General features: G+C 45.5%; 2 protein-coding genes across 2 annotated transcripts; both read right to left on the bottom strand.

The window, feature by feature from the left end:
* Positions 1 to 2,102: 2,102 nt before the first annotated feature.
* LOC107393066 (forkhead box C1-A) lies at positions 2,103 to 3,849 on the bottom strand. Its single transcript, XM_015971211.3, has one exon. It carries the CDS (start codon positions 3,713 to 3,715, stop codon positions 2,309 to 2,311), a length of 1,407 nt encoding a protein of 468 aa, XP_015826697.1. The 5' UTR covers positions 3,716 to 3,849; the 3' UTR covers positions 2,103 to 2,308.
* Positions 3,850 to 23,469: 19,620 nt separating this feature from the next.
* Positions 23,470 to 26,654, bottom strand: foxf2b (forkhead box F2b). The gene is made up of 2 exons (XM_015971210.3): positions 25,177 to 26,654; positions 23,470 to 23,804 (listed from the first exon to the last, which is right to left on the bottom strand). The coding sequence occupies exons 1-2, from the start codon at positions 26,150 to 26,152 to the stop codon at positions 23,626 to 23,628; spliced, it is 1,155 nt and encodes a 384-aa protein (XP_015826696.1). The 5' UTR covers positions 26,153 to 26,654; the 3' UTR covers positions 23,470 to 23,625.
* Between the last annotated feature and the right edge of the window lie 257 nt (positions 26,655 to 26,911).

Below are 26,911 nucleotides of genomic sequence, written 5' to 3'. Positions count from 1 at the left end.
AAATAATATTGCTACTGATAAGCTTGTTTGGTTTGGCCTGATTAGAGGATAAATATTAACATTTCACTCATTTTGATGCTTGAACTGATCATTACTGGTAAATAATGAACGTTTTTACATCAATCAGAGAAAATATTTTCATGAAATCCTCTCAAACAGCTAGTTTCACACTTTATTTTGATTTAAACAGTTTGGTAAATCCTCCCAACGCGCTGGATGCGCGCGCGGATCCGCGGGTCTTCTCGTCTCTTAACGAGCCGAACCACCAACAGAACCGAGACTAAAGCCCCTGTTTGGGCCAGAATCCTGCAGCATCACTGCAGATAACCTCTGAGACCGACACGCGCGCATCTGTCTGAGTTCACGTTCATCTCCTTTGAGTCAGAAAGATTTAGTTTATTAAAAATGTTTCATCAGTTCCCCAAAAATCAAACTTTCTGTTTTTTCTTCCATATATTTGCCATTAAATGGAAACAATTATATAAAACATTCGTATTAATGAGTGATTTTGTTTGTTTTTCGCTTTTGCAACAATTCTCCATTTCTTCTGTCTAAAATCTGTTTCGGATCAAATGTCTGAGCTGATCTGCGGCTGTGAAACACACCTACACACCTCCAGGGTGGAGAAAACCACCAGCATTCCCTATGGGTGTGACGCAGCGCGCCGGGGACGCGGGGCTGGCACCGAACCGAGCCTTTTGGAGCGGGTTCTGTTGCAGATCCGATCAGTGACGCGACCTTTTCCTAAAGTGCGCTGTTGACATCCTCTCCGCTGACCTCCTTCACCCCTCCTGTCTTGTCCTCGGAGTGAAAAACGATTCTCTGGAGTACCTGGACCTTCCTTCCTGCTGCTGCGTCAATCACAGAGACGCAGAAGAGCGCCACTTCTCCTCCTTATTACCCAAGAAGCGCACAAAAGGCTGTAATTTAGGGATTTTAGCAGCTAAACCAAGCAACTGAAGCGTTCGACACACACACACACACACACACACACACACACACACACACACACACACACACACACGGAACGTGCTACACTCCAGTGTTTGTGTTACAGCTTTAGTGATCCTGACTCATCCGAGGCCCTGAGGGAGCGTTGGCGCGCAGGAATCATTATCACTACTTTTTCATAGATAATCTCACTCGGGCCAAAAATAGACTCAGCTTTCACTACAGTCTGTGCAAACACACACACACACACACACACACACGCACACACACACCTCAGGAGTAATGAAACACGATCGGCCGTGTGCACCAATCACCAACAGAAATGCATCTGTAAACAAAACTGTTATTTATTCTATTTAATTTTACCTCTAAGATTATTCATAACTTTTTTTAAATGTTTAATTTGACTGACATATTAAAGATTTAATTTAAACCATTGAAATAAATTTAAACTGAACACAAAAGCAAATAACGCTGCAGCAGATCCATCTCCTCTGCAGCAACACTCATCAGTCACATCTCGTATCCATCAGGCCGCGCGCACCGTGCGTCAGCAGGGCCGTTTGGGGTCTGGACCTGACGCACAAACCCGCTCCCGTCACGTCCAACACAAACGCAGCTGCAGCCCCGACAAGCCCGGCAGCCAGACGGAAGCCGCGCAGCCCCATAATGACTGATTTGTTCTGCTGACAAGGTCGTTTTAGTCAGAGCTGCTGCCGCACGTGAGTTTGTTTACCGCTGATGTTTATCCAAACACACAGAAAATAAACAACCCACAGGTGAGTCCTCACAGCTGAGCAGCAGCAGGTTTGAGCTGAGGAGAAATCACAGACGGCTCCAGTAGAGGCTCCGGTTTGGTTTTATTCTCACCTTTATTTTACTGATTCTGCTTTTAGCTTTTTAACAGCATGTTTGTGACTCTAGACCAACTCCTGCAGCTTTAGGCCAATAAGTCACTCCAATTAAAATCCAACAAACGGCGCTTTATTAAACAAAACAAACGGCGATGCCTTCAGCTATCAGAATAAACACAGAAGGAATAAAATAGGTCATATGAGCCCCCGCTATTTCTATACAACTGGAACCATTAAAGGCAGAAATAAAAACAAAGGAATGAAAAGTCAAAGGTGTTTGGTCCCCACCACTTCCGTTCCTATAATAAATTACTATGTTAGGTTCTAGTTTACAGTCTGGCGGGGGAAGCTGGTGTTTGAGGATCTCAGAGCGAGACGGGAGGGCACTTACGTGTTCTGGTGTTAAAGGGCTCTCGTGTCCTTTAGGAGCGTAAATCAAAGCCAAAGTACAAAAATATAGAGGACATATATTAGAGTTGCTGCTTTCAGGGAGACGCTGGGCTTCAGAACTTGCTGCAGTCATAAACAAACGCTCCTGAGGTTCGGTAGAGGGACTGTCCGGACGGGAAGGCCATCTGGCAGCTGCTGTTCCCGTTCACCGGGGAACCGTTCAGTCCGATCCGCGGGGACTCGAACATCTCCCGCACCGAGTGGAAGTTCTGCTGCGTCGCCGGGTATCCCGGGCTCAGGTGGCTCAGGTCCCCATACCAGGACGCGAGGCGGCCCTGGTGCGTGTGGGGGCCCTCCTGGCCCGCCTGACTCAGGGTTCCGTGTCCGAGCGGGGACGCGGTGGTCGTGGTGCAATAGTCGGGAAGAACCTCCTCCACCGTGGTGGGGGGCGCCAGGTGGCCCCCGGACGACCTGTCCCCGGTGTACAGGCTCATGGCCTGCATGTTGCAGTGATACGTGGCGTTGGAGCTGCTGATGGGGTTCTGGCTGCAGGTGTTGGAGCTGTATGCGGGGGTCTGGCTGGGGGAGTAGCTGAGCGACAGCGAGGGGGTGATACCTGTCCGAGAGGAGGCGATGAGCGGCGGGGAGAGGTCGGCCTGCGGAGACCCCCGCAGGGACGTCATGATGTTGTCCACGCTGAAGCCCTGCGCCGGGGCCTGGCCGTGGTGCTGGTGCTCGGCTCCGTCCATGCTGAGGGACCGTGTGGAGGGCACGCTGTGGGGGCTCCCCGTGGACACGCTGCTGCTGTCGGGGCTCTCGATCTTAGGCACGGCACCCAGGCTCGGGGACGCGGCCTGGGGAGGCGTGGAGGTCCCGTTCTCGGTCTTGATGTCCTGAATCCGCACCGGCTGTGAGCCAGGCACCGGCGGGTCCTGGTCCCGGCTGGTGCTGCGCGCGTTTGTGTCCTTACTCTGCCGGTCCCGGTCGTCCTTCTCCCGCTGCACGTCCTTCTTCTTGAACCTCCTCCTGCGGCGGAGGAAGCTGCCGTTTTCAAACATGTTGTAGGAGTCCGGGTCAAGGGTCCAGTAGCTGCCCTTACCGGGCTTCTTGTCGTCCCGGGGCACCTTAACGAAGCACTCGTTGAGGGACAGGTTGTGCCGGATGCTGTTCTGCCAGCCCTGCTTGTTGTCCCGGTAGAAGGGGAACCGCTCCATGATGAACTGATAAATCCCGTTCAGGGTGATCTTCTTCTCCGGTGAGTTCTGGATCGCCATGGTGATGAGGGCGATGTAGCTGTAGGGGGGCTTCACCATGTCCTTGGGCTGGTGCTGGGGGGTGTACGGTCCGTAGGCCCGGGCCATGCTGGCCGGGTACTGGTCGTGGGCCGCGTGTGAGTACATACTCATGGGAGCCGGCATGCCGGTGTAGCCGCCGCCGGTTCGGTAGTAGCTCTGGTCGCCGCTGATGTAGGGAACGACTCCCAGAGAGTTGGGACTGGAGACGGAGTAGCGCGCCTGCATCCTGCACCGTGCGTAAAACCTCTCCAAACGGCTTCCCCGAGAGGTGTGTCGCGACTGCAGCGCGTTCCTTCACACTTCTGTCCTCTGCGGTTCCGGAATGGAGTTCTTTAAGCCGCCGTTCGCCACGGTGAAGCGGAGAGCGCGCGCGCGCTGCTGCTCAGAACCTCTGGAGGAGCAGAACTCTTCACGAACCTTCCTCTTTTTTTTACGCCACGCATTTTCTCCTGCTCAGGCTGCTCCACCCCGAATCCAAGCGTGCTCCATCATCCAATAGGGACGAGAGGAACCTCTGGAAAAGAGCACTCTGGCTCTGACCCCCCCAGACATAGAGTTACTAAATTGCTCTTAAGGGTGTGCCCAAAACGCAAAAATCCGCTTGGCTTCAAATTCGAAAGATTACCAGATTTTTTCTGTAAGTTTAGAATTAGTTTTCTTTATAAAACGTTTTATTTTTAGTTTGGTGACGCAACTTCATGTTTCTGAATGTATTTCTGATCCTTTTCCTTCGATCTCACTGCGTAAGCCCCCCCCCCCCCCCCCCTCCAAATAAAAACTAAAAACTGAACCAACAAAATAAATATATTTTCTGGAGGATTTAAACTTTCATCACGAAATTCATTCCAGAGAAGAGAGAAGTGCTAATTCAGTCCTGGAGTGTGAGAAACTCCATCAGCAGCTGAAAACCCTGAATAAACAAGACCGACATGAAAGGGTGAAACCCCCCACCCCCACCCACCCCACACACACACGCGCGCGCGCACTCACGCACGCACACCACGCCGGGGGGGCGGTCTGTGAAAACTAATTAAAGGTTAACTGAAGATCGTTTGGTCGAGATGGGTGTGAATAAAAAGCTGCTGCTCAGGATGAGGAGGAACTTTAAGGATGAAGATCTCCAAATGTTCCTTCACTCACTGACCGGAAGTGCATCAGAAACACGCAAAGCATCTTTCTCTGTGCTTTTTAAACATTTGCTTTATTTGAACGTTGTGCGTCCCTGCATGAAACGCGAAAGTGTTTTAATCACGTTTCTGTTTGAAGCATATAAAATATGTTGATATTAAATAGTAAAAAATCATTTTAATATATAAAATAATTAATAAATTACATTTTGTCAGGTGGAGTTTTGGTTCAAGCTTAAAAGATTTAAACAGCTAAAAAATAAACTATTTGATTGGATGTAATAAATAACATTTATTTCTACACAGTTTTGAATATATTTTCAACTTTGTTATTGAATAATCCGTTTTTTACGTCTGTCTCGATGTTGTTTTGCGTCTTTCTTGTTTTGTGACAGAAATAATAAAATAAATATAAAACATTATTAAATGACTGCTGGAAACGCTCAGTCTGCATTTATCAAAAATAAACAGAAATAAAAACTAATTATTTAAATATTTGTTTTTGGAATAATTTTAGAACCAGAAAGATAATAAAAAATGAAATGATTATGTAGGAGTTTAGAACTTAAAATCCGTAAAAATCATTTAAATATTACAAAATTATAGATTATTTATTCAAACTGAAAAGCAAAAGACTGCCGCTTTTATGAAAATCAAACAGATTTTTATTAAACAACTTTCTGAAGATTATAGTAAATCATTTCCTGAGGCAGATTAAATCCAGAGTAAAACACGATTTTAACTCTCTAGTTTTCACATGAAAAACTCACATGTGCAATTGTTCTTTTTAAATAACGCAAACAAGATAAATAAAATGTTGATAACTAATCTGACGCCATTATGTAAAACAAGTTAATTTCCACATGAGAGTTGCAGATTAGCATGTGTCTGCGGGAGGAGGGGGAACCAAACGGTCACCTGTGAGGTCCCGTCTGGTTCCGACTCTCCTGGACCGGGTTCTGACGGATCGGGACCCCTGCTGACCTCCGCGCGCATCAGCTGCTGCTGCGAACAGCGGGAGTCTGAATCTGTTCTGTCAGGTCACGTGACAGATTCATAAAAACAAAACAACTCGGTTAAAAAAAGATCTAATCTACTCACAGCTGATTTATTACATTAGTTGGTTTCTCCTGCATCAAAAATCTGCTTTAGATTAGATTTAAATCGAATTCCTGCGTAAATGAAGCTGAAGCGCAGCGCACTACTGCCCCCTGGTGGCCAAAGAGCAGGAGTGCGCCTCAACCCTGAATAGAACCACTAGTGTGTGTGTGTGTGTGTGTGTGTGTGTGTGTGTGTGTGTGTGTGTGTGTGTGTGTGTGTGTGTGTGTGTGTGTGTGTGTGTGTGTGTGTGTGTGTGTTTCAGAACACACAGAAAAACACCCAGCATCTCTAAATAGTAAACATGTGAGGCGGAGCTTAGCTCACCTTGTGGAAACGATATCTGGGTTCCCTGAAAAACACCAGAAGAAACAACCAGATTCAGAGTTTGAGATGATTGGCGAAGAGTCTTTCACATCCGTGTCAATTCAGACTCACTGGGAGGTTTCCAGCGTGTTTAAGGTCAAAGGTCAGACAAGTTGTTCTGCGAGAGAGCAGTGGAGATCCTAGCCCCGGACCTGCAGCTTCATGCATGATGGGGTGCACGATGTTAGGGTTTAGTCAGCAGTGGCTTTGGTGCTAAAACTGCACTTTGGAGAAAATGTTGTTTGCAGCCGTGAGACATTTGAGTTTGTCCCACCCTGCGTTGCAAGCAGGTGCAGATGATGAGTCCGTCGGTCCAGACCACATCTGTACGTCCGAACTAGGTCTCATGGTTTTTTGAATGCATCTGCAGCTCATGTTGTCTTTTGAAACTCTTCTATAAAATGTGTTTTAAAACTGCTATCCGGGTGTAGACAGTGGCGCCTGGTGGGGTTGGCACTCAACAGGTCTGATCTTACAGGAATCCGGGCTAAAATCGTCCTGGGGGTGTCATGAGTTAGATTTGTTGGTAAACACTGCCCTCTGGTGGAGATAGGAACTCATGAACAAACCAACGGGTTGGGATTTCCTCTGAATTCCTATAACACCTTTCCTGAAACTTCCTCCTTTTAATCAAAACCTTAAACACAAATCTTGACCGAACTCACACGACCTCGACTGTTGCAGTCGAAATCTAATTATCAGCTCAAAATCAGTCAACGCTGATCCAAAACCAAACAACGGGTCCGGATAATAAACTCAGCAAGTTAAATGGAATAATAAAGCAGCCCAGCATCCAGAGGATTTGGTCAACCGGAATATTTATTCTGTGTTTAGCAAACAAATAAAAAAGACTAAAACAAAAGCATTTACTGTCATTCACAGATTCATTCCACATCATCATGTCTTTGACAGGCGGATTGGTTCGGCGTCTGCATGCGGATGCTGAGCCGATCTGTCGTGGTGAAGAGGGAGCTGAGCCAGAAAGCCAGGCTCTCGATTTACCGGTCGATCTACGTCCCAATCCTCACCTATGGTCATGAGCTTTGGGTAATGACCGAAAGAACGAGATCGCGGATACAAGCAGCCGAAATGAGTTTCCTCCGTAGGGTGGCCGGGCTCAGCCTTAGAGATAGGGTGAGGAGCTCGGACATTCGGGAGGGACTCGGAGTAGAACCGCTGCTCCTCCGGATCGAAAGGAGCCAGTTGAGGTGGTTTGTGCATCTGGTCAGGATGGCTCCTGGACGCCTCCCTGGGGAGGTGTTTCAGGCATGTCCTGCCGGCAGGAGGCCCTCGGGTCGACCCAGGACACGTTGGAGAGGTTACATCTCCAATCTGGTCCGGGAACGCCTTGGGGTCCTGCCGGAGGAGCTGGTGGAGGTGGCTGGAGAGAGGACGGTCTGGAGCTCCCTAGTTGGGATGCTGCCCCCGCGACCCGGACCCGGATAAGCGGAGGAAGACGACGACACGTCCTTGTGCACATGGTCAGTCCAGGGGACTTCGTCCACATCAAAGGCAATATTGTCTCTTGCAAAGCATCATGGGAAAAACATCCTGACATCCTGAAAAATCATAATGTCCGACAACTTAGGACCAACATCTGCATCGCTGATGTGTCTATAAGGTCGAACGACTTCAGTGTGATTGTTTTGATGAAATGTGTTGTCAAACAAAGTGTTTTGGGTCATTTTATCACTGAATTCATCACCTCAGCATCCTCATCCGACAGACTGATGAATGATGCAATGGTGATAAAGCTGCTTTAGCAAATCTACAGAACACGCTAGGTTTCGAACACAAATACGGTAAAGGAACACTCCCCCCCCCCCCCCCCCCCCACACACACACTGAGACGCCTCACCAAAGACCCGTGACGCCGGAGGAAACGAGATAGCGATAAGCACCAGTCTTTTTTCTACAGTGAGCACAATTATTAGGCAAGGGAGTATTTCGAGGATTCATTTGAATATAGAATGAACTCGGCACTAACAGCCAGTCCAGAACGTTAATACACCTGAAACATGAACTTTGTGCGTAGGGAAGGTGAGTTTGCACTTTCTCAGGGGAGTTCATGTGTGTGCACAGGTGTTAGACGGTTATTAGTGTGCAGAATAATTAAGTGACTAAATGAAACAACACAATTTTACCATTTAACTTTATCATTTACGTCTGTTAAAGTGAAAATGTTCATCTAACAACTCAAAATTAACAGATGCAGAAATATAAACAAAACCAGTTACCAATATAGCCACCCTTCTTTTCAGTAACAGCAATAATCCGAGAGGGTGCTCGCTGCAGAACCACAAAGGCGGAGCTGCACCATAAGGTGGAGCTGCACCAGGGTCAGCCCCGCCCATTCACGCAAACTCAGCCTAGCCCACTGACTTCCGTTTTTGTTTTCCAACTTCATCGCAAACTAACCTGACCCACATGAATTATGGCTGTTACTACTTTACAAATGTTAATGCTCCAATTAAACAAGATAAATATAACTTGCTACATGACAAAGCCTGAATACATCTTGAAATGAAACGATTTCTTTTAGCAGATATCTGCCCACAGCCGCTCTAACAATAATGTGGGGCAACAGCATGAGTGACTGTCATATGTGCTCTGGTAGTCCAGTGGTAAGATCATCTGAAGCAAATTTTGCTTCCCCCTCAGCTGATGCTGGTTCGATTCTCGGTGAGGTCGGCATCAATCTATTTAGCCAGCTGAAACATTGAATTTGTTTATATTTTAGTTGTAATGTTTATTTTCAGCAAAATATTTATGTCTCTAAAAGTTCTTTGAATTTGGTCGTTCCTAAACAGCATTTTAGTTGAAACTCTGCTCACAAATGGACTCACACTGGCTAAATAAACGAATAAATAAATAAACACATTAGTCATTGTATTGTAAACGGTATACCAGTAAATTGTTGTAAACATAGTACTGGCAAGTGTAGCTAGAAATTAAGAAAAGGGGTTGTAATCTACCTAAGATTTCTGCCACTGGGAGTCGAACCTGCGCAAAACTATATGCCAACCTGCCTCCATAGCCCCTACCCCACCACATCTGATATGAAGTAAGTGGTGTTACATGTAATTGTCCTATCCAGTGTGTCTCTGAGATGGGATGTATGGTTTATTGGCGGTGTCTCAGTAGAAGTCATTTCAGAAATAATTTGTCAGAAAATTCACAGAATATCCAGATTTGAGAACCAAGACCAGACCCACTTCAGGGGAGGAGACCAAATTGAAGCTGAGATGGGAGGAAAATGCATGAATGAGGCCAAAAATGGCTTTGGCGTGTTTCTTATGAGGAAATGACAATATAACATGATTAAAAAGTTCCAAAAGTTAGATTTTTAATTATATAGAACCTTTACAAAAACTGTTCAGTTAACTTCTCACCTCCGTCCTCAATCTTGTATTTTTTAGCTATAAAACCCTCTTTGGTTCCAGAATGCTATCAAGTCTGACAACTGGAAGGAATTGTACTGACTCTGATGGAATGGACGGGGCTGACTCTGGAATGGGTGGGGCTGACCCTGGTGCAGCTCCACCTTCTGGTGCAGCTCCACCTTTGTGGTTCTGCAGCGAGCACCACTTGAATAATCCCGCCACTCATGGACTCTGTCCGTGTCTTGATCTGATGACGATCAACGTTTCATGCTGAAGCAACTACAGCCTCCCACACTCTGTTCGGAGAGCTGGGGCCTCTTTTATCAAGCTAGCTTACGCACAAAACGGGGTCGGAAAACTGCGTAAGCAACTTTCCATGCAAACTTTGGGATTTATGAAAGAAAAAATAGCGGAAAAATGTGCACAACTTTAAGTTGACTAAGGACCTGGCTTACGCACATGTTGGACATGGAGAGCACCTGCAGTGCTGCTGCTGAGAAGGTACAGTTATGAAATCCTGCAGCATTATCACTTGTACCGCTTCGTTTTCACACAGAACAAGACCCCCACACGCACACACGCATGCACACACACGCGCGCGCGCGCACACACACACACAGCCTGAGGAGCAGAATACAGAATGCAGAATATCAGCAGGGGGACAGATTGAGACAGAATGCATGCGTCTGTGACAGTGCGTGTCCTGTCACCGTGACCCGATTGGCTGAGATGAGGGAAGATGGCAGCGCCAGTGGGGTGCACGGCGACACGTCTCTCGGCATTTCGCTTTTGTTTATTTTTATGTGTTTTATTTCCACTGTTTCGAGATGTCTCAAGTCTTATTGTTTATAATCGCCAGTCACTTTTCAAGATCAATGCGTCTTACGAGCTACTTTGGAACACTCACTCAGCGGAAGGACAGTCTTCCAGCGTTCCTCCTCCACCTGTGACTGCCGCACCTAACCAGTCACGTCTCATCCCTTGTTCTCCTTGGAAAAGGCCTCCTAGGAAACGCGGAAAGCGCGCTTGCTGGTGAGACTAAGAGCCACTCGACTTGCCACCGATGGAACTTCGGGCTCGTTGGATTTTACCTTTTGATGGATCCGCTCGGTTACGCCTGGCGACTATAGCTGGCGGATCAGCTGATTGTCACTCATCGCTCCAAGCGGCCGCGTCACAGTAGACGCAGCGTGGATTCTTCCAACCTTCGCGCCTTGCCTCGTACTCTAGATTTAAATGTGGATGTTTCCATCCGGATGGCTCTACTAAATGCCAGATCGCTGGTAAACAAAACGTTTTTTAAGACACATCAGCTTGATCTTATGTTTTTGACGGAGTCGTGGATCCGAAGCGGTGAGTCATGCCTCTCTGTGAACTAATTTTCGCTGCAATATAACGCCTCAGACAGCAGTGGTGTGTCCAGATCTTTTTAAATGGGGTGGCCCAGGTGAGGCACAACTTTGTGCATGGGTGGCACAAATGGTTATGCTTTTTTTTTTTTTGTTTGTTTGTTTGTTTTACCCCAGGCCTTTTATTGACAATGAAAAGCCTATTTAAAGGAAATTCAGTGTGGTGGCACCTGGGGTGGCCAATCAGATTCCAAGAGCATGTGCTACCCCAGAACACTCCCTGGACACGCCCCTTCAGACGGAGTACTTTACAGCCTTTGAATACCAGCTTTTTGAGCTGCGTCTGGCTCCACCAGTGCTCTGTGCGCTCATCTACCGACCTCCAAAGATAAACAGAAACTTCATCAAAGAGTTCTCTGACTTTGTGGCAGGGGTAGCACTTAAATCTGACTCGTTTTTAATTGTTGGTGATTTTAATATTCATGCTGTGATAAAAAAAAACTTGGTCAAGGAGTTTTTAAATGTTTTACAGTCTTTTAATCTGGTTCAGTGGGTCACTGCACCGACACACGAGAAAGGTCACATCCTGCTACTATCATGGTTTGGACATCAACATTGCTGATATAACTGATCGTGGGATCTCTGACCACTTTCCCGTTCTGTTTACTGCTGAACTGCACCGCCCTGTGATGAAGAACCCTGCTCCTGTGTGGAGAGGAACTCTAGATGATACGGCTGTGTCGGATTTTTCTGCTGCTTTTATTCACTCTGGAGTAATCGATTCTTCGTCGGATTGTGTCGACGATCTGGCAGACTGTTTTAATAGGACATGTTCTGACATTTTAAACTCTGTAGCTCCACTTAAAGCGATGCGCTCTCAATCAAAATCGGAGCCATGGCTGAACGATGCCACCCGTGCACTCAGCCGTGAGTGCCAACGCGCTGGAACAAGGACGGTTTGCATGTATCCCTGCAGTCGCTGCGGGAATGTTTGTCTGCTTTTCAAAACTGTGTAAAATCAGCTAAATCTCAGTTGATGTGTAACCTGGTATTCGCAAGCAGCCATAGACCCCAGGTTCTTTTTAAAGTTTTTAACAGTATTGTTAATCCAGGAAATGACAGCGGTGTTGCTCCCTCACAAAATTTATGTCCAGGCGTTTTTCATAAAGTCCAGGAGATTAGTTCCTCCATTTCATTTTTTTCTGTTTCTGACCATAGCTCCTTTCCTCAGTGCTGTTCCTCCTGGTGCCAATTTGAACTTCTCTTTAGAGGAATTATCAGATAGGCCTATTGTTCACCACTTGAGATCTTCTTACTGCCCCTTGGACTGTCTTCCATCTTTTATGCTAAAAAAGCGTTTGACAGTGTTGGTTCCTTCATCCTGAAGTTAATTAGTACTTCCCTTTCTTCAGGTCGTGTTCCCCAGTGTTTTAAGCAGGCCATTGTTCAGCCTCTTCTCAAAAAGCCAAATCTTGACCAGACTGTTCTCTCTAATTTTAGACCAGTTTCAAAACTGACTTTTCTGTCTAAGGTTCTCAAAAAAGTTGTTTACTCTCAGCTCCAGGACTACTTGTCCCTTAACAACATTTCAGAAAATTTTCAGTCAGGTTTTAAGCCCCATCATAGCACTGAAAGTGCTCTTTTAAGAGTTTTTAATGACCTTCTTTTAACTGCTGATTCAGGCCAGTCAGCAGCTTTGGTTTTACTTGATCTGGCGGCTGCTTTTGACACCGTCGATCACGGCATCTTGTTGTCCCGCCTAGAGTCATGTGTTGGTCTCCGAGGTGCTGTTCTCCAGTGGTTTAAATCCTACCTTCACAAGAGGTCATTTTCCATTAATCTGGGACCTTTTACCTCGAAAACAGCACCTCTGACATGTGGGGTGCCTCAGGGCTCCATTTTGGGTCCAGCACTTTTTTCTTTGTATATGCTCCTCTTAGGCTCTATTTTTGAGAAGTATAAAATTACTTTTCTCTGTTTTGCTGATGACCTTCAGATCTATTTGCCACTTAGTGATGCCAGGTCAATTGGCTCATTACTGGAATGCTTAAAAAGCGTCAAACAATGGATGTCCATGAATTTTCTTAAGCTCAACAATCAAAAAACAGAAATTTTACTATTTGCCAGTCCTAATCATTTAAACAACGTAGTTAGTCCTCTTGGTCCTTGTTCTGGTTTTCTAAAACCCTGTGTTAAAAACCTTGTTGTGTTTTTAGACGGTTATTTTAATCTTTACAGACAGGTGAGTGCAGTGGTCCAATCAGGTTTTTATCATTTAAGGCAGATAGCAAAGGTGAAGCCATACCTTCCTGCTTATGTCCTCGAACATGTCATCCACCTGTTTGTGTCTTGCCGATTGGACTACTGCAACTCCCTGTATTCTGGCCTGGACCAGTCCTCCCCACACCGACTTCAGCTGGTCCAAAATGCAGCGGCCCGCTTGCTGACTGGAACCAGCAAGCGGGATCACATAACCCCGGTTCGGATCTCTCTCCATTGGCTTCCTGTCTCTTACAGGATCCATTTTAAAATTTTACTTTTTGTTTTTAAATCCCTTCATGGCCTGGCCCCAGTTTACATCTCTGAGCTGCTGTCCGCTTACTTCCCTGCCAGAACCATGAGGTCCAGCTTCCAAGCTCTTTTAACAGTTCCAAAAACCCGCCACAAGACTCGCGGCGACAGAGCGTTCTCTGTGGTTGGGCCCAAACTGTGGAACAAGCTGCCTCTCAACATCAGGACCACACAGAATCTAGAGCATTTTAAATCCCTTCTTAAGACGCTTTTTTTTAAATTTGGCTTTTAATGCAGGCTGACTTGAGCATCTTAATAGTTTTTAACAGTTTTTATTACAGATTGTGACTGTTGTGTGTTCATCCTATTTTAGGTTTTTATTGTTGATCTGTTGTACCTTGTACAGCGCTTTGGTGTAGCTTTGCTGCTGTAAATGCGCTCTAGAAATAAAATTGGCCTTGACCTTGACCTTGAAAATGCGCCCTGGCTACTTGAACAGGGGAGATCTCTGTTTGGCTGACTGGTTAGTGTGCGTGACTTTCACTTGGGGATCAAGGGATCGAATCCCAATTGGACCATTTTTTTATATCCGCCATAGATCTCTCTGAAGAACTCAGTATTGACGGCTTCAGCAACACTGTGCCACTCTGTGGATTTTCTCTTATTTGTTTTGCAAAAGCACTTCCTTTCATTTCTCCACCTCACCTACAGGTACCTCAACTTCTGCTTCTGTGAAATTGCGCTTCCTTGATCTGTCTTGACGGTCGCCGTCGTCATTGGCGGAGCGCTGCAACAGCCGGCTTATGTATATGCATGAGATCCACAAGGCACTTTGCATTGACCATTTATGGCAGTAAGTGGGCGTGGTGAGGGCGGGATGTGACTAAAATGCAGCTGAGAAACATTCTCATTAGTCTCTGATTTATGAAGCGGAGATTGCGTGCAGCTGTGCGTACTCCATGTTTGATAGATCACAAACCTACTTGGCGTAAGTACATTTTTTTTGCTGAGCTTAAGTACAAATATAGTATAAATAACATACAACTGTTTGTATTTTAACATCGTCCTTGTAGTTTTATTAGCTGATAATTAAACTGAAGCAAACATCTTTACTGTGAACTAAATTTACTGTGTATCTTCATTCCTTTTGCCATCTTTTTTCATTTGATTTTTCCTACTGGGAAGTTAGAATTTCTGAGGAGAAAGCGAACGCACCATTAGCTGATAACAATGGTGGCAATGGAAGCTAATTTATCAAGCTAACCTTATCTTAAACAGTTTATTTAGCTGCTGGAGCAGATTAAAACGATGATGCCTCACACTTAGATCGTTGTCGCTGGTTTCATCTTCACCCAATCACCCGTCGCATTTAGTAAAGTGAAGCCAAACTTTAGAGCGCGTTCATCTTCTAGTTGGAAAATCGGAGTTCCGAGGAGAAAGCGAACGCACCATTAGCGAAACGGAAGCTAACATATCAAGCTAACGTTATCTTAAACATTTTATTTACCTACCGGAGCAGATTAAGATGAGGATGTCTCACTTAGATCGTTGTCGCTGGTTTCATCATCACCCAGTTACCCATCACATTTAGTGAAGTGGACCCAAGCTTTGGCGTGCGTTCTTTCTACCATGCTGCTCTGTTTACAACTCGCTCGCAGCGACCGACGACATAACGCTCTTGCGCATGCGCAGCTGTCTAGGCAAGTTCTCGTTATGAAGGACGGGTACCGAAACGAGGCACCGTTTCAAATGACGTGAATCGGTGCTTGGTCGGTACTATGGAATTCGGTCGGTACTTTAAAAAGTACCGAATTCGGTACCCATTGCTATTGCTGATCAATGCATGAGCATCTGTACCTTCAACTTCAGTGTGCAGATTGTTAACCTGAGACAAATCTAAAGCGTGTTTTGTCCCTCTCTGTTGTCTGGTGCTATACTGTACATTGTACCTGTACCTTCGCCTTTCCTGCTCTGCCTAAAACTCTTGCTGTGCGTTGAGCACCATCATCTGTGTTTGTAAATGGGATCATCTGACCTGCTGTTCGCATTTCATCAATGTGAGATCCAGTACTTGTTCCATCACCCTCTGGTTCATTATCTATGTCTCCTTGGTTGTGTGTCTCAACTGTTTCTATATTTTTAGTGAGTTCTTCTTCCCTGTTCCTACTCAGGTCATCATCTGCACTATCGATCATCTCTGTGTGAACCATCTCCTTTTCGACATTTTCAGCATGAACAGTAAGCTGTACATGCTTGTCTTCATCTTGAATGTTCACTTTACGTAGTCTGGACTGGTGTGCCCTCAGGCCCGGCTTCAAGGTCGGGCCTGAGCGGGCCCGGCCCGCCTAGTTGCCGATCTGGCCCGCCCAGGACAGATTACAACACCTCATGCAAATGTATTGGCTCGAGACGATCAACATAGGGCGCTCTAGGTTACTAATCGACAGTTTTAGATGCAGTAGAAGAAGACGCTTTGGTACAGTAGCTTGCTAAAATGGATATCAGAGCTTGGTTTAGCAAACAGAAAAACAATGCTAGCACAAGCAGGGATGACGCATCATCAAAGAGGCAAGTGCAGCCAGAAGTTGCAGCTACAAGCGCTTCTGTTCCTCCTCTCTCCGTGCCTCCAGCACAGTCTCGGCAGGCAATTGCGCCACTGAGTGGCAGCAGCACCAACATAAAACTCTGTTCAGATGACCTCGGGGTGGATAAGCCTAATCAGGTGTGCCTGGAAAATAATCCAGTTCGACTTTTCTCTGGGAAAAAACATAGTTTTTCTTCATCATGGTACCAAAATAGAACATGGTTGGAGTATTCAGTGAAAACAGATGCAGCATACTGTTTCCCCTGCAGACAGTTTCGTTCTCATTCCTCATCAAACTCTTTGTTACCATTTTGAATTCAGGGGTGTCTGCTGTCCTTTTTATTCAAATGTTTTAAAACGCATATTAAAGTTGAAACTGTTTTTGAACCATCTTAAATACAGGGTTGTCTGTTCTCTTTTTAGAAAGAAAACACTAGATTTTCTAAATCTTGTTTACAAGACCTAGTTTACACTTCTTACCAGCTGGTAGCAGTAACGCACCAAGTCAATGTTTACCCTGAAGAAGAAGCACGCAGCCAAGAAGTAGCATGCTAACCTGATGCTAACTGGTATTCGTGATGTAAACATTATGAGAAATACGTGCAAAAAGAAGAATTTACTAGGGTATCAAGCTGCAGGGCAGGATTTGGAAGAAGACTTGTGGACTAAGTACGTTATTGGAGAACATTAACTGGACGTTAGGATTGTTTTGAGATGGTGACTGTGGTGCGCAGGCGCAGCTAAGAACGGTGAGTTGCAAGTATTGGTTCAGTAAAATTGGTTACTTTGTCCTAAGTTTTGATTGCATCTTTAATAGGCATACATAATCGGAATAAAACAATGAAGAATCTTAGCTTTTCAGTTAGTTATGTAGAACAAGTTGGTGACGCAAAACGGCGGATTTGACCTGGAAGTATATGTATGTAACGTCCACCGGACAGATTATAAACATGCAAAGGGGTTGATAAAAACACGGTTTACCAGGCCCCCCCAGAAAAACCCACTGCCCCTCCAGGTGAAGTCCTCTGGCGCTGGGTCTGTGTGCCCTAACTAGGACGCCACAGCACCATCCTGACTAATCACCACACCTGGGCCTTTCCATTCAGTACTGTCTGCTCGTTTGTAGCACTCGATCTCCTGTCGCATGCTTTCATCTGTTGGTCCGAGTTGTTTATGTGGTGCTCTTCTTATTCTCTCTGAACATTCCACCTCTGTGAAAGCTCTTCTAGAAGCATGTAATGTTTTTAGGTGTTGTCCTGCTCTAGAAGTCATGGAAATGCTCTCTAGAGAGGGTGGTTTATCTACCAACACAGGGGGTAGATTGGGATTTTGTCCAAATACAAGTTGGTATGGGCTATAACCATGTTCATTTATCATACAATTGTTGGCCATAAGAGACCAGTCTAAAGCAGTTTGCCAAGTACAGTCGTTTTCTTTTTTTACCTTCAGAAGGACCTCCATTAATGTCATGTTGTGCCTCTCCAGTAAACCGTTACTCCAAGGACTGTATCCCACCGTGGTTTTTGTCTCTATGTTGAACTTTTCCGCCATGTCTCTGATTTCTTCGTTGTTGAATTCTCCACCGTTGTCTGTGTGGATCCGTTCGGGTGCACCGTGGATGCTTATCCATGAGTGGATCAAAGAGTTGACAATCTCTGCAGGCTTCTTACTTCTTACAATGTTTCCATACTGAAAGGTGTGAAGTGATCGATGATGTGTAGGTACCATACTCCCGGTTCTAGCTCATGCAGATCCATTGCCACAGTCTCATTGTACTCTGAAGCCAAGTGCAGACCAACAGCAGGCTTGGGCTTAGTCTTGGTGTGTTTTTGACATATTTCACAGTCACGATCGACCTCCTGCAGAATGACTGAACAATCTTTATCCTTGTTTCCAGAGCTTTGGATTAGTCAGCAGATTCATGGCCAAACTGCTTGTGTAGCTTCATTAGGACTCAATGTTTTTCTTTCAATGGCATCTCTGCTGTGACCATAAGCAAGTCACCTTCATTCAGTTTTTTTCTACCGGCTCTTGGAGGGTGCAGATGCTTTTTTCCTCCTCTCCTCCATATCTTATCCTCAAGGCCTTTGTCTGTCTCTGGGTGCTGGGTGCCCGGCTGCTTCTGCATTTTTCTGGAAACTGGAAACTGAAATTCACTAAAATGGATCTCGTCAGTTGGTCTCTCAATGCGATTGATAAATATTTTTCAACGATGAGAACGGGAGAAGGGGCTCCCAGATGTCCTGCCGGTACAGACCCAGTTGGACACATCATGGACTCCTGGAAACCGTGGAACTTGATTTGTTTATCTCAGCTGTCTGTGGAGGACTCTGAAGACGTGTGGATATTCGTGGTGTTGGTGTCAGGTTTCCTGCTCATTGGCCTTGGAGGCTACCTGGCTTACCGGAAAATCAACGAGCTGTTGAGGAATATTGGCCTGATCCCGGAGTTCAGAGATGGATTGCACCGCGCTGTGAATTCACAGACTCAAATAATTGTCGAGAAGAATCGTAAGCTTGGGACTTTGGCCGAGATTTATTCTTTGGCACAAAAGATGGATGCCATCAAGGATTGAGTGGACGAATCAGCACGGATTGGGATAGATTAACGTCCATTATTGGGATTTTGAGAGGTTGAGGACCAACAAACTGTAAGACAGAGAGGAAATTATCTCTGTCTGGCCCCAAAACAATTTCTAACAATGGGCGACGGTGGCACAGGTGTTAAGTGCTTGCCTCATAATCGGAAGGTTGCAGGTTCAAGCCCCACTCAGTCTGTTGCTGTCATTGTGCCCTTGGGCAAGACACTTAACCCACGTTGCCTGCTGGTGGTGGTCAGAGGGACTGGTGGTGCCAGTGCTCGGCAGCCTCGCCTCTGTCAGTGCGCCCCAGGGCAGCTGTGGCTACATTGTAGCTCATCACCATCAGTGTGTGAATGGGTGTGTGAATGGGTGAATGACTGATTGTGTTGTAAAGCACCTTGGGGGGGTTCCAGAACAGGACTCTAGAAGGCGCTATATCAAATACAGGCCATTTACCATTTTAATTGGAATCTGGCGTCCTTGCGCCTGCAAGGCTACAACGAAAACTCCCCCCCTCAGAAGATATGTGGAATGTGCTGTCGCTATGGCAACTCAATGCTGCCTCCTTTCCCAGCCTGGGCAGGACTGCGGGAAAGCCGCTGAAATGTTCCAGGGTCACTGCAACCCTCCCCCTATCCACACTGAGGTGACATGTGCTGCTTACCGTGGCTGCAGGAACTGAAGTGGGGATAGTCCCAAACCCACCAACCCACCTAGTGGACACTTATGTTGTGTTGTCTGAAGTCTGTTGCATATCTGTCTGAGGTGTTTTCTTGCAGAGCAAAGCTGCCCTCCTGGTGGGAGGGTAACTCTGAAGTGCCTTTTTTTCCCTCCACCTGAACCAATCCTCATGTAACCCTCTGATCTCTATTAAGGTAGCACGACTCAGGGTTGCGAATGACCACAGTCACCAATTCTTGTCATGTGTCTTTGCCCATGTATGTCCGATCTCTGAATTGTGTGTACTGAAACTCTAATTTCCCTCTGGGATTAATAAAGTATCTTTGATTTGATTTGATTGCATCTCCCTTTTGCATCATTATCATCCCTAACATCCACACAGTAGTGTCCGGAAGTAGTTAGCTCAAGAGGCATTTGCTGTTTGAACATGACAACTTTGCCATTTTCCATGTCCAGGACTGTCCCTGCTCTTTTAGTGACATCTTGCTCAGAAGCAGGGGAATATCAACTGGAGCAACTTCACTTTCAATGCAACATTTGGTTGGGCCTATTTTAGCTGGAGTCTTCGTTTTTTTGTTGGAGAACACCACTTGGCCAACTACCATAACCAGTGGGGTTCTATTCCTAATCCTAATCTAAACAAAGCTAAACTAAAAGCTTCACACCAAACCTCTAACTTAACTTTTAGAGTGCTTAGCATCATGTGGCCCAGCAAAATGTCCCCTCGATGTGGAAATGTCCACACGTTACAGGTTAAAATTTGTCCACATCAACATATAAAGAAAAGTACACACACACACACACACACACACACACACACACACACACACACGCACGCGCGCGCGCGTGCGCGCGCGAGTTCCCCGCATGTCCATCTCTCTATGATGTACTCTTCCTGACCACTAGATGGCGGTGTCCCCTTTAAACTGAAATATTTTTATTCCTAAAAAGTCATCAACAGGAGAAACTTTTAGTGAATCTTAGAGGATTTTCCAGAAAACGAGGATCCCAGGCTTTCATGTCCACCTGCTTTTTGTCCTTCAGCTGATTTTTGATTTATTAACCACGTTGGGACTCACTAAAAAGTTTCAACTCAATGAAATACTTTCATCTTGCTGTTTTCCTCACACTGACCCTGAAAGTTAATTAAAAGCAGATCTTGAGGGGCTCGGCACCGATGAAGAGTTGCAGCTCGGTTCTTATTTTCTGCTGTTGAAGTTCATCAGGGTTCCTCACGTTCTCACGTGGAACCTTTCTGTCAGAATCAAAGAGAAATCAAATGCTTTGTCAAGTTTTTACATCAAATCATCGTCTGAAACTCTTTGCCTTTCCAATATTTCTTTCAGATTGCGAGAAAGTTGCTCTGGCCTAAAAAAAACAAGAACAGTTTGGTTTCAAAAATAAACAATGAGAGGAAACATTTTGTCACAAGTAAGAAACTGAACCTTTAAACCGTCTCAGATCAGACGTCCTGTTCCAGGCAGCTTGGTGTCAGTCGGGCCTGAGCTGAGGCTGCAGACGAGCTGCAGGAGCTGTGAAGATGTTTCACACTTTCCAAATCCACAAAGCCAAGTCTGCTAATGTTCCTGCTTTCATTTTTATGGAAGAAACTTTTGAATTCTGCTAAAAATTCATCAGACTTTCACATTTAAATGTTCTTCTTCTGCTCATTTCTTTGAGAACGTCTCTGCTAGAACTCATTTGGTGAAACACAAACCAGAACCATCCATTTCTCTTCTATTTTGGAGCAAATCACACAAAAATAATAGACGTTTCCCTGCGGCGGCAGTGATGCCTTCAGGATAATAACACACCAATTAAAAAGCTGCGTTTTCCTGAAGTCTCCGTGTGTCGTGTCCCTTTTTGTCCCCAGCTCCCTCCAGGTTTTCCTCATGTTCTCTTAGTCTCCCCACCGTAGTTTCTATGTTATTTCAGTTCCTAGTGTGTGTGTGTGTGTGTGTGTGTGTGTGTGTGTGTGTGTGTGTGTGTGTTCCCTTCCCCAGTTAGGTCTGCTTTCCTCGCTTGCTCCGTTCTCCTCCTCTCTGTTATTAGTTTCACCTGTACCCTATTCCCCACGCACCTGCTCCTCGTCTCCTATCACCCCAGCCCTGTGTGGATAACCCTGTCCCTGTCTCAGTGTTTGTTGGTTCATTGTCAGCGTTGTTTGTTCCCCCCTCTCTAGTAAACTATAGGATCTGGCTCATGAGTGAGCTTTTGTCTTCGACTTTGGAACTTTAGATTTTTTGACCTTGAGTCCTACAGTCTTTGTTTTTGAGTTCTCATCCTAATAAAAGGATTTTTTTGTATTTAAACGACCTCTCCAGCCTCGAGTACTGTGGTGTTCTGCATCTAGGGTCCAATCGTCCTGCGCTCACTCGCAGCGTGACTCCGTGTGTTATTGTAGTGAAGTGCCCTTTGGTGAGATCTCCTGTCTGACATAAACAAATAAAAATAACCACGCCGCTGTTACACATCTTTAAAGTTTCAGCAGACATTCTTAAATGAATGAATAATTCATTCATACATGCATTTTGACAGATAATGGCGGAATCATGTGACAAAGATTCTCTGCAAAAACTAAACGAGAGATCTGAGACAAACTAAATCAGACGTGTGAGAATAAACGTAGACATCCGCACTGTAAACCCGAATAAGTTCCCAGAACTCAAAAAATTGAGGCAATCAATTAGCTAAATTTTTTGAGTTTTGATACTGAAATTATTACGTTTTCATAAATTAAATTTCTTAATAAATTTTACTCATACATTTGAAGAAATTAAAATTGCTCATCCAATCAACTCAAAATATTTTAGTTACCATGGAGTTCAGAGAAACATCCTGGCGTTGGGCGAGCAAAGAAAAGTGGTAACGCTTTAAGGTCGTTTTATTAACATTAATAACCATCAAGTGTCCGTAAGATTAGGACAAAGTGCTGGAGGGAGGTCTGTAATATTAGATTACAATGATGAGCAGTTATTAATACTTTATTAGTTTATTAATGCCTAATAATGCACAAATTTACATTAACAAAGAGATCCTTGTTATAAAGTGTTACCAAAAATATTAATTTCTTCTGTTTTACATTTTTCCTTCACTAGGGAGCAATAAAGTCCCGATAAATTTGTGTTGGCCGGCTAAGATTAACATATATTCCCAAAAGGACTTAAAGGACTTCTGGAAACTTTCTATGTAAAAAGACTGGAAACTAATTAGTAACGTGTGTGTGTGTGTGTGTGTGTGTGTGTGTGTGTGTGTGTGTGTGTGTGTGTGTGTGTGTGTGTGTATGTGTGTGTGTGTGTGTGTTTGAAATTCGTTTCTTTTTGTAACAAATAAGAAAATGTCAATAAAAGCATAATAATATTAATATTAACCCTTTGATGCATGAATTATGAAATCTTCAACCATGATTTTTAACAATTGTTTTCATTCTTCTTCAGGTGTGAATGAAACACATTTCAACAATTGTTTTTGTAACATTTAATAATTTACAAATAATTTATTACACGTCCACCTCAGTGGACAGCGTGCATTCTGAACATCAAATATGTTGGCTTGCCTTACTGAAGTCCAAAATGAGGGGCTCACGTGCAATAAAGTCTTCAATAGATGTGCTTAATAGCAAAAAACAAATAAATAACAATTTTGAGTACCTGTCCACTGTAGTGACCATTATGCACCAAAGGGTTAATAATAATAATAATAATAATAATAGAGGAATGAAGCCACGTTTAACGTTTTCTTCTAAATTCTTCCTATTTTATAATTTTTGTACTTAATTGTTTGCTTTAGTGTCTCAATAAGATAAAGGGGTTAAAAATGAGCTGTTGACCTCCGGTTAAAGGGTTAAAGAAGGCAGATTTACTCCTGCATAAGTCAGGCTGCACATCAATTCTGTTTCTGACAAACTTTTTTATTCACCCTTTAACCTAAATTTCATTTCTGTTGCAATTTTTAAACATATAAAAACAGAAGTTAGCCTAAAATATATATCAGCTTTATTGATTCATTTTACAAGACACAAAAAAGGTTATACAATAAGTGCAAAAGGTTTGTTGTAGGTCACGAAAGCCTAAAGCGGTGTGTGTGTGTGTGTGTGTGTGTGTGTGTGTGTGCGTGTGTGTGTGTGTGTGTGTGTGTGTGTGTGTTATAATAAAACATAGTTACATGGAGTATAAATGGTGTGTGTGTGTGTTTTACAGACACAAACACGTGAAAAAAGCAAGTTTTTGAAACTTCCTTTGAAGACAAAAGTTCTTCAGGCTGAATTAAGGCAAAGTGGTTTTACCAAAGGCCGGGGGGGGGGGGGGGGGGGTCTTCAATCATGCCCTTCATTGGTGTGAGAGGCAAGCGCGTGACAATCCTTCAAAATTACAAAATAACACAAAAATAATAATTATAATAATAAAAAGGCCAAGATGTCCACGTGACTGTTCCGATGTGATGGAGTTCCGCTGCTCACATCACGCACGGTTTGATGTCCTGACACACGCTCTGCGGGTGGTGGTGGTGGTGGTGGTGGTGGTGGTAGTAGGACCCCCCAGCAGAAGGGTGGAACGACGAGATCCCGTTAAAGTTCAACACAAAATCCTTCCGGTCACACACCGACGAGTGGCTCTGGTAGCGCGGAATCCCCACTGCGGAGACACGGGAGCACGTGCGCGCGCGCACACACACACATTTCAGGATTAATTATGGATCTACACACCAAGAATAATCAAAAATACATTCTGCTTCCACCATTAAGTCAATTATTCACTTTAAGTTAAAGCGTTAGGAATAATTTCGACCTGAGGTTGGAGATTTTCTCTTACACGTGGAATAAAAAATGCATCTAAACAATTCCCCTAAATAATAATAATAATAATAATAATAATAATAGGTGAGCTGTTGAAGATAATATTTTCTTTAATTTGATCAGAAAATAAAAACAAGAGCCTCCGTTTGATTCAACGCCATTTGAACTGGAATGTATTAATTTTAAATAAATAAAATAATATTTTGCTGGATTTGCTCCATGACTTTTTTGTGATTAGAATTTTCGATTTGATCTGATTTATCTTTTGATCATTTTCCCTGACATGTCTGACCCTGTTTTATTATTATTATTATTATTATTATTATTATTATTATTATTATTACTATTATTTTAATGGACCTGCTGGTTCTGACGAGCTACTATTTCAAGCAGAAATGAGTTGAGGACAGGGGAGGGGGGGTCACAGGGCTCCAGATGTGAATGTTTTCATCCTCCGGGCCACGGCAGCCGACACCACCCTCTCTCTGACTGACAGCGCTGTCACCGCGCCTGCGTCGTCCGCGCAGCCTCTGTCTGAACGCTGCAAGTTTAACGAGGCCTTCCGTCCCTCGTGGCGGGGACCCACCGCTGGTGTGGTCCGACCTGCCCGGCCTGCTTGGGTAACCTCTGGGACCCGTTCGGGCTCCGGCCTGGTTCCCTCGCCTGAGAATCCTCCAGACCTCGTTGGGTTCTTGTCAGAACTTATATTAGTTAATTAGACAAAACATTCTGGATCAGATGATCCAGATGTGGAAGGAGGATCTGCAATATCTGGCGGATGAGATTATAATAATCTTTCATTTATTTATATTTTTGTGAACTGGCTTCAAATTATTAATAACATGTCTGAATAACGGAGCTTTTGTCTAGAGTTCATTTAGGTCATGAATCCAAACGTATTTAATATTTATATATATATTTTAATCTAATCTAAAATATGATCACAATTTTAAACTCTTAAACTGACAATTTCTCACGGAAAAACTACAAATATTAAACTGAAACACATTCAAGTATTCTTGCACAAATAAAACCTTCATTTAAACGTCGTTTAAATCAGACTTTCACGCAAATGTCATGTATAATTAATGCGTGTCTGTCTGCCGTGTTTCTGCTGCAGATTTAAACTTTAATTAGAGAAATTCCCAATAAAACTGAACTGCGGATGTTGTGGAAATAGTTATAATAAAGTATTTAGCGGAGTCTGGTACCTGGTAGCTCGGAGGACTGGCTGTCTCTGCCGTTCTGATGCAGGTAACTCTGCTCCAGGGAGTAGTGAGACATGCCGGAGTGCAATCCGGAGGACGCCGGGGTGCTGGAGGCCAGATGCTGCTGTTTAATGTAGGGGGAGCCGCTGGAGGACGCCCAGTGCGCGGATGTGCTGGCGTACGGAGAGTGTCCGTCCAGCGCGCTGGCCATGGCCGGGGAGGACGGTACCGGGCTGCTGCTGCTGTCCGGCCCGTACTCTCCGCTCGGGGGCACGGGGCAGCTCGCCATGTACGTGGATCCGGGGCTCGGGGACATGTGTGGGACGTGGTGGCCACCGCTGAGCCCGTCGTATCCCCCTGCCATGGAGTTGCTCATCATGTCCAGGTTGTAGCTGTTGCTGTGACACGCGAGGGTGGCGGACGGAGCCTGGAAGTCAAAGGTCTGCGGGAGGATCGACGTCCCGAAGCCAATTCCGTTCATCATCCGGTACATGGGCTTCAGAGCCTGACATTTTCTCCGGAAGCCTCTGGGTCTGCGGCGAAACGAGCCCTCCTCGAACATGAACTCGCTGCCCGGGTCGATGGTCCAGTAGTGTCCCTTCCCGGGCCGCCCCAGCCCTTTGGGCAGCTTGATGAAGCACTCGTTAAGGGAGAGATTGTGCCGCACGGAGTTCTTCCAGCCCTGATAAGAACCCCTGAAAAACGGGAAGCGAGCCTGCAGGAACTGGTAGATCTCACTGAGAGTCAGCCGTTTGGTGGGGGAGCTCTGGATTGCCATGACGATGAGCGCGATGTAGGAGTACGGCGGCTTTTCCGGTCTCCTCAAACCGGAGCTCGTCTTCTTCCCTTTGACGCTCGTGGACGAACTTTCCGTGGCGGCTTGTGAGCTCAGCATGGCGGAGTGCAGGACGCCGGACGCCGGGCTGGATCTCAGAGGAGGCGGAGGGTCCAGCTGCTGCTGAGGGGTCTCGGTTGTCATGTCAGCTCTGACGTACAACTGGCGTAGATAAAAGAGAGGGAGGGAGAGGAGACGCGCTGCGGGGCGAGTTCCAGCTGTCCGCGTCGATGCAAGTGAGTGGCTACACAAGTGGTCCCCAGAATTCGAGCGCAAAATGGAGAGAAACCTGTCTCCAGTTACGCACGACTCTCCCGTTACGCACGGTGCTGCTTTGACGCATGCAGGACGCACGGCGGGTGCGCACTGACAGAGGAAGAGGAAGGGAGAGTGGGGGGAGCTGGTTATCCACTGGAGACTGAGTGTCCAGCGCTGCGGCTCGACTCTGGGGCTCCACTGGGTGTCACCCCGGCGCTGAGTGGGCTGTGTGACGCGCCTGGTGGCAACCGACCTCCTTAACGGAGGAAAGCACAAAGCTGGACCTCCCGTTTCATAAATCTGTCTTCCCTCTGCAGGAGCCCTCGCAGCCCCCCTCCCTTTCTCCTTATCCGCTCTCAGAAATCTCTGAAATCAGGGACGAATTCAAACACCCCCCCCCCACCCCCCACCCCCACCCACCCCCCATTCACACACACACACACACACACACCAAATCTGGCTCACGTCCATTCACCGTCTCCTCTCCTCGCCTCGTCTTTTCTCCTCCCACCCACTACTTCTCTCCCATAATGGACTATTAGGCCATCTATCAAACCTCCCCCAGACACCCCTATCAGCGCCCCCCCCCCCTCCTCACGCGCTCCACCTTAAATGAAGCCGTGTTTAAGGCCTAAAATCGTTTCA

The sequence above is a fragment of the Nothobranchius furzeri genome, chromosome 8, assembly GCF_043380555.1.
Source record: "Nothobranchius furzeri strain GRZ-AD chromosome 8, NfurGRZ-RIMD1, whole genome shotgun sequence".
Lineage (NCBI taxonomy): Eukaryota > Metazoa > Chordata > Actinopteri > Cyprinodontiformes > Nothobranchiidae > Nothobranchius > Nothobranchius furzeri.
This window is presented reverse-complemented; position numbering and strand designations above follow the sequence as displayed.

Coding starts and splice junctions, on each gene's coding strand:
- LOC107393066 (XM_015971211.3), bottom strand. CDS start 3,715: ATGCAGGCGCGCTACTCCGTCTCCAGTCCCAACTCTCTGGGAGTCGTT.
- foxf2b (XM_015971210.3), bottom strand. CDS start 26,152: ATGACAACCGAGACCCCTCAGCAGCAGCTGGACCCTCCGCCTCCTCTG. Junction 23,805..25,176: donor CCAGTCCTCCGAGCTACCAG/GTACCAGACTCC, acceptor GTGTCTCCGCAG/TGGGGATTCCGCGCTACCAG.